General features: G+C 41.4%; 1 protein-coding gene across 2 annotated transcripts in view; it reads right to left on the reverse strand.

Annotated features, from left to right (window-relative positions):
* The window catches only part of YPEL2 (yippee like 2), a 113,357-nt gene that overhangs the window by 12,478 nt on the left and 87,724 nt on the right, over positions 1-13,155 (reverse strand). For both annotated transcript variants that reach the window (XM_073615274.1, XM_073615275.1), the window contains one exon: positions 2,270-2,313. In XM_073615274.1, the coding sequence (XP_073471375.1) occupies positions 2,270-2,313 (44 nt within the window). The remainder of the gene's footprint in view (positions 1-2,269; positions 2,314-13,155) is intronic.

The raw sequence follows: 13,155 nt of genomic DNA on the forward strand, positions 1-13,155 counted from the left end.
CTGAATATTTTTCTCTTCAGAGCAGCCCATCTTGCCTCCACCTAACAACTGTACTATTTTTTTGGCCATCAGTTCACCCCCCCCCCCCCGTTATTTCCTTTTGTATCACTTGACCCTCCGTTTTAGATTGTAACCTCTATCGAACAGGGCCTTCTAAATCCTCCTGTATTGAATCGTATTGTAACTGTACTATCTGCCCTCACATTGTAAAGCATATTATTCAAAATAAACATTTTTTTAATTAAATGAAACAAAGGTTGTTGTTCTCTCAAAGCGTGGATTCCTGGGCCATAACCCAATCAGATGTTCCATAATTCTGGGCCAGCTTGTAAATATATAGGTAGCACCAACCCTTGCAATCCAGTTGTCTCTTATTAGTCTTGCACATGTGGAAGAATTTGAACCTGCTATTCTAAAAATAAATATAAAATCTAAAGCCAAAATCTTTTTTTCTCCCATTTTGGATAATGTAGGGTTAAAACATACACTTTAATTTTAAAACATCAGTATTGTCATAGCAATACAATACAAAAGACAATTATTTTTTTTGCAATACAGTATACTCTTACTTGAAATCTTCTTTCATGTTGTAAGTGCTGCCTATCTGTTGGCCATCTCATTCAACAACTTCCTGCATTCCCTGCATGTTTTGCGGCTTCTCCTCTGCTCATTCCTTTGGTTTACTTTCGATTTCTAAGGACTACATATCCCATGGTAACTTGCTGCCTGCAAGCAGTGATGATGTGATGTGTTTCCTGTACTGACTGTGCCTCCTGTAACTCCTGCTCTTCAGCACTTCTGTAGCTCAGACAACAGGCTCTGTGAAATGTGTGACACGGCAGTACATATTCACAGGGCATAGTGAATATGTGTCACTGCATTAAAGGAAGTAAATGTGTGGGATTCTACAAAAAGTAGGTTTTCAATTTCAAGATCATTCAGAATACTAGGAGTAAGCTAGAAATAATTTAAACTCAATGTGGAAATGAATATATGATTTTAAATTTTGACCATCACACACACTTTAAAAACCGTGTCAATTTTCTGCCATATTAGGGGGATTTCCCTTTACTTTCTGTCCTACAGACAAAACGGGAAGGGTTTTGTATTTATTCAATTCATAGTATAAAATCTTTATTTACCAAACATTACTTTATCATGCTCTGTTGGGAAAGCATGGTAAGCTTTCTGAGAAGAAAGTCAAGCACTGCATTCAAGTGTTTTTGCAAACAAAGCGTAAAGCCATTTTTTTTTAGTTTTGGATAAAGTTTGGAATTTTGAAAGTCCCTGTCAGGTTTTTTTTTTTTTTTGCTTGACTTCTTGTGAAGTTGACACATTAGGAAGTGGAAGAAAATCTCTGCAAAGTGAGGTGTCGCCAGTTGTCACTGGAACTTCACCCCATGTGAAGATTTTCTCTCTATTCCTGTTTGGGTGGATTACTCTCAACAGAAGAAGTGACACAGACAGCAATAAAAACCTAACAGAGGCTTTTTAGACTTCTAGTCTATCCAAAATATCTATCACTAGTTAAGTGGCTGCCATCTTTGCTAAATGGTGTGCCCCTTCTCTGACTGATTCTGGTCTGTTAACATATAAGCTGTTTTTTGAGACAAAGAGGCCTTGTTCTTGCTCAGAGCTCCACCTGCTTGATGCAGATGGTACATATGAATCATATTACTGGATTTAAAAATGTAATACAAATATTTAAGCGTTTTATTCAACAAAACAAAAAATCTATACTGTATAACATATTCAAGATGTCCCTTAAGCAACTAAAGAGATAAAAGCTAAATTATAACTAAACACCAAGATGTGCGCAAATTGTCTGCATTTTCCTTCAATAAAATAGCTGTTCCTCTGAAACCTACAGGGCACATTTGTTTTATGCAAAGTATGCAGAGTTGGCTTATTCCTCTGGGTGTCTCCGTTCTCTTATGCATACGCTATGAAAAGCGATAACAATATGTTTTCAGGTTAAAAATAAACACAATGGTGCCTTATAGCAAGCTGCTGCAATTTATGGAGGGATATTTTCTTTCTAGTGATATAGCTTCATAATGCTGTAAGCTTACTGTTCAAAGAACATAACCTACAAATGCATGCAGATAAAATAGAACGTGGAATTTCTCCTTTCTACCGGACAGCTTTAGAAAATGATATTTATTACAGCTGAAATATATAAACAGATAGTCTGTGAGCACTAGTGCGAGTCCTATCTGATATTCTCTGAGCAGTAATAGAAAAAGATTGTCTTAGAAGTAATACTCACACAGAATTGAATAGATAAGCTCGACCTTGACTCCCTTGAAATGACTGTAAATCAAAGAAAGAAAAACAGTTAATGAAAAAACAAAAAAACAAACAGTTTAGTGTATTTTTAAAGAAGGAAATTAACCATTTTTACCAAGCACAGCCAAGACCATATTTGAAGAAAAAACTTTAAAAAATAACTTAACCCCCCCCCCCCCCCCCCTATCCAGCGTCTTCCTGTAGGCACCAATTATGTCACTGGGCTGAACTGCTTGATACTGAGAAATCAAATCTTGCAACAAGATGCTTAAAAAAACTGTGCAGGAGCTCATTTTTGTAAAGTTTTGAATGCTCAGTTTTCCCAGAAACCCACAAGGTGGCCCAATGACATCACCATCACCTAGGCAGTCATGCCAGAAGCAAGGGTATAAGGCATGTATTTTTTAACATTTTTTTTCAACTGCTATACTCTTTGATAGATTTCACAAAGTGTTTCAGAAGGGCTACAATATAAGTGGACCTTACATTTTCATTTAAGGACTTGTATTGAGGTTTTAAAAAATGAATCTCTGAAACCGGTGCTGATTTACAATCAGTAGCATCTAGGCATGGTAACTTTAGGGCCTGCATTGTTTAGTGTTTTATCAAGTACACACAGACAACTTTATTGCAGGAAGGTATACTTCTACTTGTACTATTGTAGACGGAAACCAGATGTTGTAAGTAGCTTTTCTTTTACAAGCACTGGTATTGAAGGACAGATAAGTGACATATTTCATGAAAAAAAAAAAAGAAGGACTACATTGACACTTAAGTGCACAATAGATCTCAGGTCTTCCTGAATTTTGGTGTTGTTGGAACGCCTTTATCCCATGAAGAGCGCACTCTCTACTGGACAGTCCAAAAATGACATGTCAGGGTGTGTAATTACCACAGGAGATACAAGACACTGCTGGGCTGGTCACTAATGAAAACACTTTAACATGCTCTGAATAAAGCAGGTATGTTGCAATAATGCACAACTCCACTGCTACTCATTATGCCCATAAGGTGTCACCAGAGTATGCAGTCTTTTAATCCCTACTTGTGGCACATCTGAAGGCTATACAATGCCTCTCAGGCAGTGTCGCTCAGTCAATACATTCCACTTACTTAAAAAAAATATATGTAGCAGTGTATTATGGTAAATTGTATTCAATGAAACCATCTTCTATCATTTTTCCTGCAGGGGGAGGGGATGATCCGTGCATTTGACTTTACAAGTACCAATGAAAATACCTTCAACAAAAACTAAAGCACACAAAGCAACTTCTGAGCCCTGGTAGGCAAATGTCAGACAATGAACACCACCTGCTGAAAGGACAACCACTGGATGATCTTATTTTGCTCTCATACAACAATATGTTTTGTAAATGCATACAGAATGTGTTGAATTCTGTTACGTTAAAACATTTATTATTGTTGCCTTTTAAGCTGTCAACAATGTCATATGCACTTCTTTTTCTCCCCTCTGTCCATATAACTCACTTTATCACCAACCTGCTATATGTTTCTCCAACCCACCAGCTGTAGGTCTTTCTCTATGGGGCATATTTAGACTCAATTCACTAAACTGCAACACATTTTATTTGCCATAATGAAGGATCAATGAGAGATGAAAAAAAAAGATTCACATGGCTCAATATATAAATCACTATGGCAAATACAATATAGGTTAATAAATTGAGCCTTCTCAGCTGGTCCATTTGCCTGACCAACAACAGCTCCAATTTGTATGCAACCTGAAATTCCTAACCCCTGCATTTTTTAATTCTAATCCAAAGGACTTCTTTATTTGGGAACAAACTGCGAAAAAAATAAAGCAAAGAATAGCCAAGGTGTGCCTGGAGATTAAAATACAAAGTGTAAACTAGTGCTCTCAATTCATGAAAGAAAAGAACACCCAAGGTGGTTTAATAAAACACAAGTTATTTCTATTGCATAGTGAACCTGAATCTGTAGCTTTCCTACAACTTGTGTCCATTTGCCCCTTATTGGCATTATATCCACTTATGTATGCTATAAGCAAGTAATTAATTAGCATTTTGAAGAGATGGATTACTTTGACACAGTTAAACATACAGCATCTCACAAAAGTGAGTACACCCCTCACATTTTTGTAAATATTTTATTATATCTTTTCATGTGACAACACTAAAGAAATGACACTTTGCTACAATGTAAAGTAGTGAGTGTACAGCTTGTATAACAATATAAATTTGCTGTCCCCTCAAAATAACAACACACAACCATTATTTGTCTAAACCGCTGGCAACAAAAGTGAGTACAACGCTAAGTGGAAATGTCCAAATTGGGCCCAATTAGCCATTTTCCCTCCCCGGTGTCATGTGACTCATTAGTGTTAGAAGGTCTCCGGTGTGAATGGGGTGCAGGTGTGTTAAATTTGGTGTTATCACTCTCACTCTCTCATACTGGTCACTGGAAGTTCAACATGGCACCTCATGGCAAAGAACTCTCTGAGGATCTGAAAAAAAACAATTGCTGCTCTACGTAAAGATGGCCTAGGCTATAAGAAGATTGCCAAGACCCTGAAACTGAGCTGCAGCATGGTGGCCAAGACCATACAGCAGTTTAACAGGATAGATTCCATTCAGAACAGGCCTCGCCATGGTCGACCAAAGAAGTTGAGCACACGTGCTTAGCGTCATATCCAGAGGTTGTCTTTGGGAAATAGACGTATGAGTGCTGCCAGCATTGCTGCAGAGGTTGAAGGGGTGGGGGGGTCAGCCAGTCAGTGCTCAGACCATACACCGTATCAAACTGGTCTGCATGGCTGTCATCCCAGAAGGAAGCCTCTTCTAAAAATGATGCACAAGAAAGCCCACAAACAGTTTGCTGAAGACAAGCAGACTAAGGACATGGATTACTGGAACCATGTCCTGTGGTCTGATGAGACCAAGATAAACTTATTTGATTCAGATGGTGTCAAGTGTGTGTGGCGGCAACCAGGTGAGGAGTACAAAGACAAGTGTGTCTTGCCTACAGTCAAGCATGGTGGTGGGAGTGTCATGGTCTGGGGCTTCATGAGTGCTGCCAGCACCAGGGAGCTACAGTTCACTGAGGCAACCATAAATGCCAACATGCACTGTGACATACTGAAGCGCAGCATGATCCCCTCCCTTCGGAGGTTGGGTCGCAGGGCAGTATTCCAACATGATAACGACCCCAAACACACCAAGATGACCACTGCCTTGCTAAAGAAGCTGAGGGTAAAAGTGATGGACTGGTCAAGCATGTCTCCAGACCTAAACCCTATTGAGCATCTGTGGGGCATCCTCAAACGGAAGGTGGAGGAGCGCAAGGTCTCTAACATCCACCGGCTCCGTGATGTCGTCATGGAGGAGTGGAAGAGGACTCCAGTGGCAACCTGTGAAGCTCTGGTGAACTCCATGCCCAAGAGGGTTAAGGCAGTGCTGGAAAATAATGGTGGTCACACAAAATATTGACAATATGGGCCCAATTTGGACATTTTCACTTAGGGTGTACTCATTTTTGTTGCCAGCAGTTTAGACATTCATGGCTGTGTGTTGAGTTGTTTTGAGGGGACAGCAAATTTACACTGTTATACAAGCTGTATGCTCACTACTTTACATTGTAGCAAAGTGCCATTTCTTTAGTGTTGTCACATGAAAAGATATAATAAAATATTTACAAAAATGTGGAGGGGTGTACTCACTTTTGTGAGATACTATAATTTATATATATATATATTTATTATATATATATATATATATATATATATATATATATATATATATATATATATATATATATATATATATATATATATATATATATATATATATATACACATACATACATATATATATACATATACACATACACACACACACACACACACATATACACTGTGTGGAACAGTCTCAGGACTGGATGGACAGAACTATTACCCTATTCACCAGTAAAACAGCCCTCATATGTATTTCATCTGTGTAGTTATCTGTTGCCTGGATTTCAGCTGGTCTCCAGCTTTAATGTCAGTGTAAATACTTTGTTAGAGCCAAGCTACTGTGTTTCGGGTGTAAGACAAGACCCTCCTGTCCCACACCCGGAACAAAATAGTGCCAGTCTGAGCAGCGCTCAGCTATTCATAGGCAGCTTTGTATTGTATCAATGATAGGTTACATAGCTACCTTTAAATGGCCAAGTGCTGTTCAGACCGACACTCATTTGTCGTTGCGGCTGTGAGACAGGAAGGTCCTGTCTCACACCCAGAACACAGTACTTTATACTGTATGTAGCCTCAGCTACATTCAGATTATATATCACACCCAGAGCCTGCACATATATTAGTGAGGGAAATGATTAGTTTGGGCCAGCTTGGCTTGAACAAACTAGTTAAACTGAATCTAAAGCTAGAGATCAGAGGGGCCTGGCCTGGAGCGGGATGGAATAGGATGGTGGTAGTGAGAGCTCAGTTTGCATTCAATCCTGTATACCCCATTCTGGTCATCTATCCATGGATTTTATATACTTACCCCTCTCCTGTGGACACCTGTACCCTCACAGACCATGTCCCCGCTGAAGAAAGCTACCGATACCAGCAGCCAGCTTGCTAGATTCCAACGGCAAGACAACGACCAACAGGCTGAAGATGGTGCTTGCGTGTTCTCAGACACGGAGCAACCCGTGGCTGATATAATAAAAGTGCTGGAGGCAATTTCCATCTTCCAAAGCACACTCACAGCCAAAATAGGGGAGGTAAAGATCAAAAGCTAGAGATCAGCTTTAAATGTTGATTTTAAAACATCTGATTTACCAAAATGAACTCAAGATAAAATGGAAAGGTTAAAAAAGCAAAGTATATTTAAAACCATTAGAATCAGTCAGATGCATGATCTGATACTTTTTCATATAAACATAAATTAACTCTATACAGAAAATCCTGGAAAGTTAATCTCTCGCTTTTCATTTTACTACATCTATGCAACATGCAACGTCAGTATACACACGTCTGACCTGGTCTTGTGTTTTAAATCCAATGACTTATTATATTGCTTGTGCCTACACAGACAGATTACCAGTAGGAAAGAGTGTATGTGCCCTTGCAATAAACCTTGTATAGTCTAATCTGCCTACACAGCTCAGTGGTACGATCCATTCTATTAATTATGAATGACGACAAGTATGTCAGCAATTGTTTTTTCAGGTTACATTGACGCAGAGGAAAAGAAAAAAAAAATCTCTTTCTATTCTTGTAGGCTAATACGTGCTACAAGCTCAGTAAAACCTCAGACAGGCCGTCTACCGATTTAAGAAGATCAGTGAGCGTTATCTGTGAGAGCATCAAGACAGCACACAATGAGATTGTACACACCAGCAATGAATTATTACTATATCATGTACATTTACAGAAGCCAATTACATGAAGTTTTAATGATGGGCACATCAAGTAGAATTAAAAATGAATTTCCTTTTTTGGTAAGAAGCGAATATACAATGTGTAAAAAAATCACATACAAAAGGTAACAGTTTGTGTTGAGTAGTTACTAAGAGCCGGTTCACATGGGGGCGACTTGTCAGGCGACCTAGCCGCCTGACAAGTCGCCTCCCGTTCTGTACAATGGAACCGTTCTAATCAGAGCGACGCAAGTCGCTCCGACTTAGAAAAAAGGTTCCTGTACTACTTTGGGGGCGACTTGCATAGACTTCTATACAGAAGTCGTTTTGCAAGTTGCCGTGGCAGTCGTGTGCAGGTCGCCTCGGTGAGGCAACCTGCACGTCGTGCCGCTTCTAGTGTGAACCGAGCCTCAAGGGTATACTTCCTCCTTGGCCTCTTCTAGGGCCCAAACAGCACCTAGCAATGCTGTGCTGGTGAAGTAGTCAGTTTGAGCATCATAAGAGATGAATGTGCAATTACCTACTATCCTGTAACAAAGCATGGCTCATGAAATAGATATCCATCCAGCCTTTTTTTAAAAAAATGAAAAAAGTGCTAAAGTCTCTGTAAGACTTGTGTTGCTGCCCGAACTGGGCACCCCTCACTGTTGTAAAAAAAAATCTCCAATGAGAATGCAATAAAAAAAGAAGTTCTAACACTTTGTCACTCTACCTAAAAACTATTTTTGCCTCCACGTGGTGCAACTGTGAGGGTTACTTACATACTAATTTAGTAGTTCAGTTTATTTTTATTCTGGCATGGTTGTAAGATATCAGTCCCCTCCAATCCATTTTGTTAGTGATCAAGGAAACTAATTTGAATAGTAATATAAGTACTAGCATGAAGGTTTCTTACCATGACCAATAGCACCCTCTTTGAAGTTTACATTTGCATTGAAAACCGGGAGCTTTTTTTATACAGCACATTCTTCAGGAAGCACCCTCCCACTGAACATGTGAGCAGTTGTGTGACATCTGGCTGCTTTGGACTGAAGAAAACTCAGATTACACTAAATAGAATTAATTTTATGAGTCCCGATTTATTTTATGAGAAGGCTGTAAAAGCACCCTGAATTCTACAGCAGAAAAATATAAAAAATTAGAGTTGATGTTTATTTCAGCAAAACAAATGGAGCATTTGCGAAGAGGTGAGGTAGGAAATTACATCAGTTTGCAACATACACATAGGGAAGGTCTGAATACTAAAAAAGTAGAAGGATCTAGTGCAATAAAATCTCAATTGTAGATGAAACAATTGTCGGATTTTCCGACTGAAAATGTTCGATGAGAGCTTTTTGTCGTAAATTCCGACCGTGTGTAGGCTCCATCGGACATTTTCCAGCGGAATTTCCGACACACACAAAATTTGAGATCTGGATCTTTAATTTTCCGGCAACAAAATCCGCTGTCAGAAATTCCGATCGCGTGTACACAATTCCGACGCATGCTCGGAATCAAGCAAAAGAGCCGCACTGGCTATTGCACTTCATTTTTCTCAGCTCGTCGTACCTGTTGTACGTCACCGCGTTCTTGGCGATCGGAATTTGACAAGATTTGTGTGACCGTGTGTATGCAAGACAAGTTTGAGCCAACATCTGTCAGAAAAAATCCATGGATTTTGTTGTCGGAATGTCCGATCAATGTCTGACCGTGCGTACACGGCAATAGTCAATTAAAGTGATGCTAAAAATGAAAAATTCTATTCAAATATATATTACTAGCGTTTATTACTCTCAGGTCGGGTTCACACATGTGCGGCCACAGGTTCATGAATGGTGTCCGGTGCATTCCTGTACACTGGTTCAAGTGCGATTCAGGTCAGAATTTTAGCCTGAATTCGCACCTGAACTGGACCCAAAGAAGGCACCGGACCCTTTTTCAATCCGGACCACGGCCCCCATGGACATGTGTGAACCGGCTCCATTGAGAGCCGGTCACACTTGCCTGTCATGCGAACTGGATCCGGAGAAACCCACATCCAAATCACATATGTGTGAACCCAGCCTCAGACTCCTCTCAATCTCTAAACTCCTTTCTTTGCTGCTTCCTTCCTGTAAGAGGATGGCTTCCTTACTTTCTGTTAGAGGATGTCTATGTTCATTTTCCATGATCGCACTGTATGTAGGAACAAAGCCACCCTCTCTTGTTCACTCCTAAGATGGATTAGGCTGAGACTAGGAACTATGACAGGAATAACCATATCATTTTCCCAAGGTGTCACATGAGAAGCTGGGACTGTTGTGGAGGGCCAAGTTTAATTTTGCTTAAAAGAGAAGTATGTTTTTTTTATTATTAAAGATTCATACTTACCTAGGTGGATGCAGCATCAGACCAATGCTGCAGCTGTCCCCCGGCCTCTCTGCACTGAGAACCGAGCCACTGAACATCGCCGATGGCTCAGTACTCACAGATCGCCGAGAGGAGAGCTGCTGACTGTCAGTCAGCAGCTCTCTTCTCTGCTTCTCCACACTCATTGGATCACCGAGCTGTGGAGGGGCGGGGAGCAGGCGTCTCAACGGGAGCTGAGACTGTCATCAATCAAGGCAGCTGGCAGATCCAGACTTGGAAGTCGGGATGATGCGATGCCTCGACTGATGCCAGTGACATCAGCAGAGAGCGGACTTCAGACTGCTCTCCACTGAAAATGCAAAACGAATTGCAGTCTTGTGACCCAGAGGAGAAGCCCAGCCTAAAAAGCTCAGGCTGGACTTCTGCTTTAATATCATTTTTTGGATCTGGGAAGGTCTGTAAATATGTAAACATATAGTAAACAAGCACCTGGTGCTTGGAATCATGGGTACAACTACTCTTGAAATATGTTTCAGATGGGGAGTCAGTGGATGGTAAAAATGGCAGCTAAGCGTTGCTGCAGGATTTTTAACTCTGGGTACAGAGTTTGATAAGCAGCAAAGCTTATCAAACTCACTAAGTTCAAAGGGTCCTGCACATGACTGCAGCATGTTAGTGTGGCATTGTAGGGTTAAACCAGGTGGTGACAAGACCATATAACACCTTCCCACTGCATGTCAAATGCCCTTTGAAAAGCACTGTGACTGGAAGGAGAGAGCCTGAGATCGATACAGTGGGGATTTCTGCAGAGGTGTACAGCTTCTGGGGTCTGCAGTGTGCAGGTACAGACAAAGGAAGAACTTGGACGAGTAGTAGAGTTGCAAGAGAGCATTGGGACATCTCCTAGGCATCACTCTCCTGCCAGAATAGAGCCTCTCTGATACACTGATCAGCGCCTCAGGCTCTCTCCTTCCAGCTCTTGTAGCGTTCTACACAGATATCTGTCAGCATGCTTCTCTGAGCCTGTCATCTTACTCTGTGAGGCAGCTGACAGGAACAGTGAGGCACGCTGACAGTGGAAGCATCGAGTGCTGGACAGCCAAAGGGCCAAATGTGGCCCTGGGGCCGCAATTTGCTCATGTAATCAACAATGTAATATGGGATTTGTAGTTTGCATAAAACAGTGCACACAACTGCAACTAATGTGCACTGCTCGTTCTAAACAAATGAAAGATAGGAAAAAAAGTTAAAAGGGTTATTAAAGCGGAGTTTCGACAAAAAAAATAAAAGTTAAAAGTCAGCAGCTACAAATACTGCAGCTGCTGACTTTTATTACCTTTCTTACCTGACGTGTCCCAGATGATTGCTGAGAGGGATGTTGGAGAGGTGAACTTGCTTCCGGCACCCCTGGAGGAAGTGGGAGCTGGAACCCTCTAAAAAGAGGGTCCCCCCCCCCCCCCAAAGAAATGACATGCCAAATGTGGCATGTCAGGGGGTCACATTCCCTTAAAGCGGAAGTTCCCCTTTTGGATGGAATTCCACTTTAAGACAGTGCACACAACCACTGCCAGCCCCTCCGCTAGGATAACATGTAGTATATAGTGTATGCCATTTTGTAAAATTCATTTTCTAAATACCTTTTTTCTTCTCGCCGATCAGCGGTCACGTGACCGCCTGTCGTTCTCTTCCTCCGATGTATGCACTATGGAGGGAGGGGCCAAGATCTTCCTCTGAGTCTGCCGGGCGGTCACGTGACCTCCCTCTGTAGTACATACATCAGAGGAAAAGAGCGACGGGCGGTTATGTGACCGCTGATTAGCGAGAAGAAAAAATGTATTTAGAAGAATTTTACAAAACGGCATACACTATATACTACATATAATCTTGGCAGAGGGGCTGGCAGTGGTTGTGTTCAGTAATTTGTATACTGCTCGGAACAGTGCTAGAAGGGAGAAGGGGGAGGGGAGAGGCGGCTCACACACAGAGCTGACAGGCTGGGTGGAGGACATAGGAGAGCAGAGAAGAGAGCTGCGGATGATGGAGGCACTTTAACTGACCATGGAGTCAGGGCTCAGCAGCCATGATTAACCGTGGTCCATTTACAGGGGGGAGGGCATAGCCAGGCAGGATCAGCCAAGTATTTCAGGTGACACAGGGGCCAAATTGCACAGCACAAGCACTGTTTTTTTAGGGTAACAAACGCTTTAAAGCGGTCGTACACCCCTGGACCTTTTTTTTTTACCCTGCAAGGTAAAGGCATAATGTGTTAGTATGCATCGCATACTAGCACATTATGTTAAACTTGCCTTAAAACTAAGCCCTCCCGCGCTGAGATGTCAGATCTGGAGGCCACTTCCATCTTCACCCGTCTTGCTTCCGGGGTTCACGGACTCCGGCTCTGTGACTGGCAAGAACTGCGATTACGTCACTCAACCGCACATGCGCACAGGAGCTGCCGGTCAGGGCACGGGGCTCTGAAGAAACGACACGGGTGGCCTTTCCTTAAAAATGCATGCACCAGTGATGTCACTGGCTGCATATACAGTAAATATCTCCTAAACGGTGCACGTTTAGGTGGTATTTACAATGCCTATAGGTAAGCCTTATTATAGGCTTACCTATAGGTAAAAGTCATGCATGGAAGTTAACTTCCACTTTAAGGAGCTCAGAAAGAACATTAAAAGGAGGCAGAAAAATACATAGGAAAATTATATCATGAAAAATAGATTTTAACTATTAAGTTTTGGATATGTATTGTTTTTTTTGGGAGAATAAAGATATAATTTAGTGTCACTTTAAGTGAAATTAACCTACTCACCCTGGTGTTTTAGTTTACTACTTTGTTTCACGTGTTGCTTGGAATTGTTCTTTAATCACCTGCCACCAAATCACGTACCTAGTATGTCATTAGACTTCAAGCGTTTGAACCAGGGCAATGCCTGCAGCTTTAGGGCTCGTTCACACCATACATGCATGAAAACTGATGGTAAAACCACGAATGCGTGTACACACGACCGGTTTTGCCGTCGGAATAAACTCTGAAGGTTTCTCCGACGGAACTCCGACAGAATTCCATTCAAGCGGTCTTGCCTACACACGGTCAAACCAAAGTCCGACCAAAGTCCGATCGTCCAGAACGCGGTGACGTACAGCACG

The sequence above is a fragment of the Aquarana catesbeiana genome, linkage group LG02 (genome assembly GCF_042186555.1).
Source record: "Aquarana catesbeiana isolate 2022-GZ linkage group LG02, ASM4218655v1, whole genome shotgun sequence".
NCBI classification, from domain to species: Eukaryota; Metazoa; Chordata; class Amphibia; order Anura; family Ranidae; genus Aquarana; species Aquarana catesbeiana.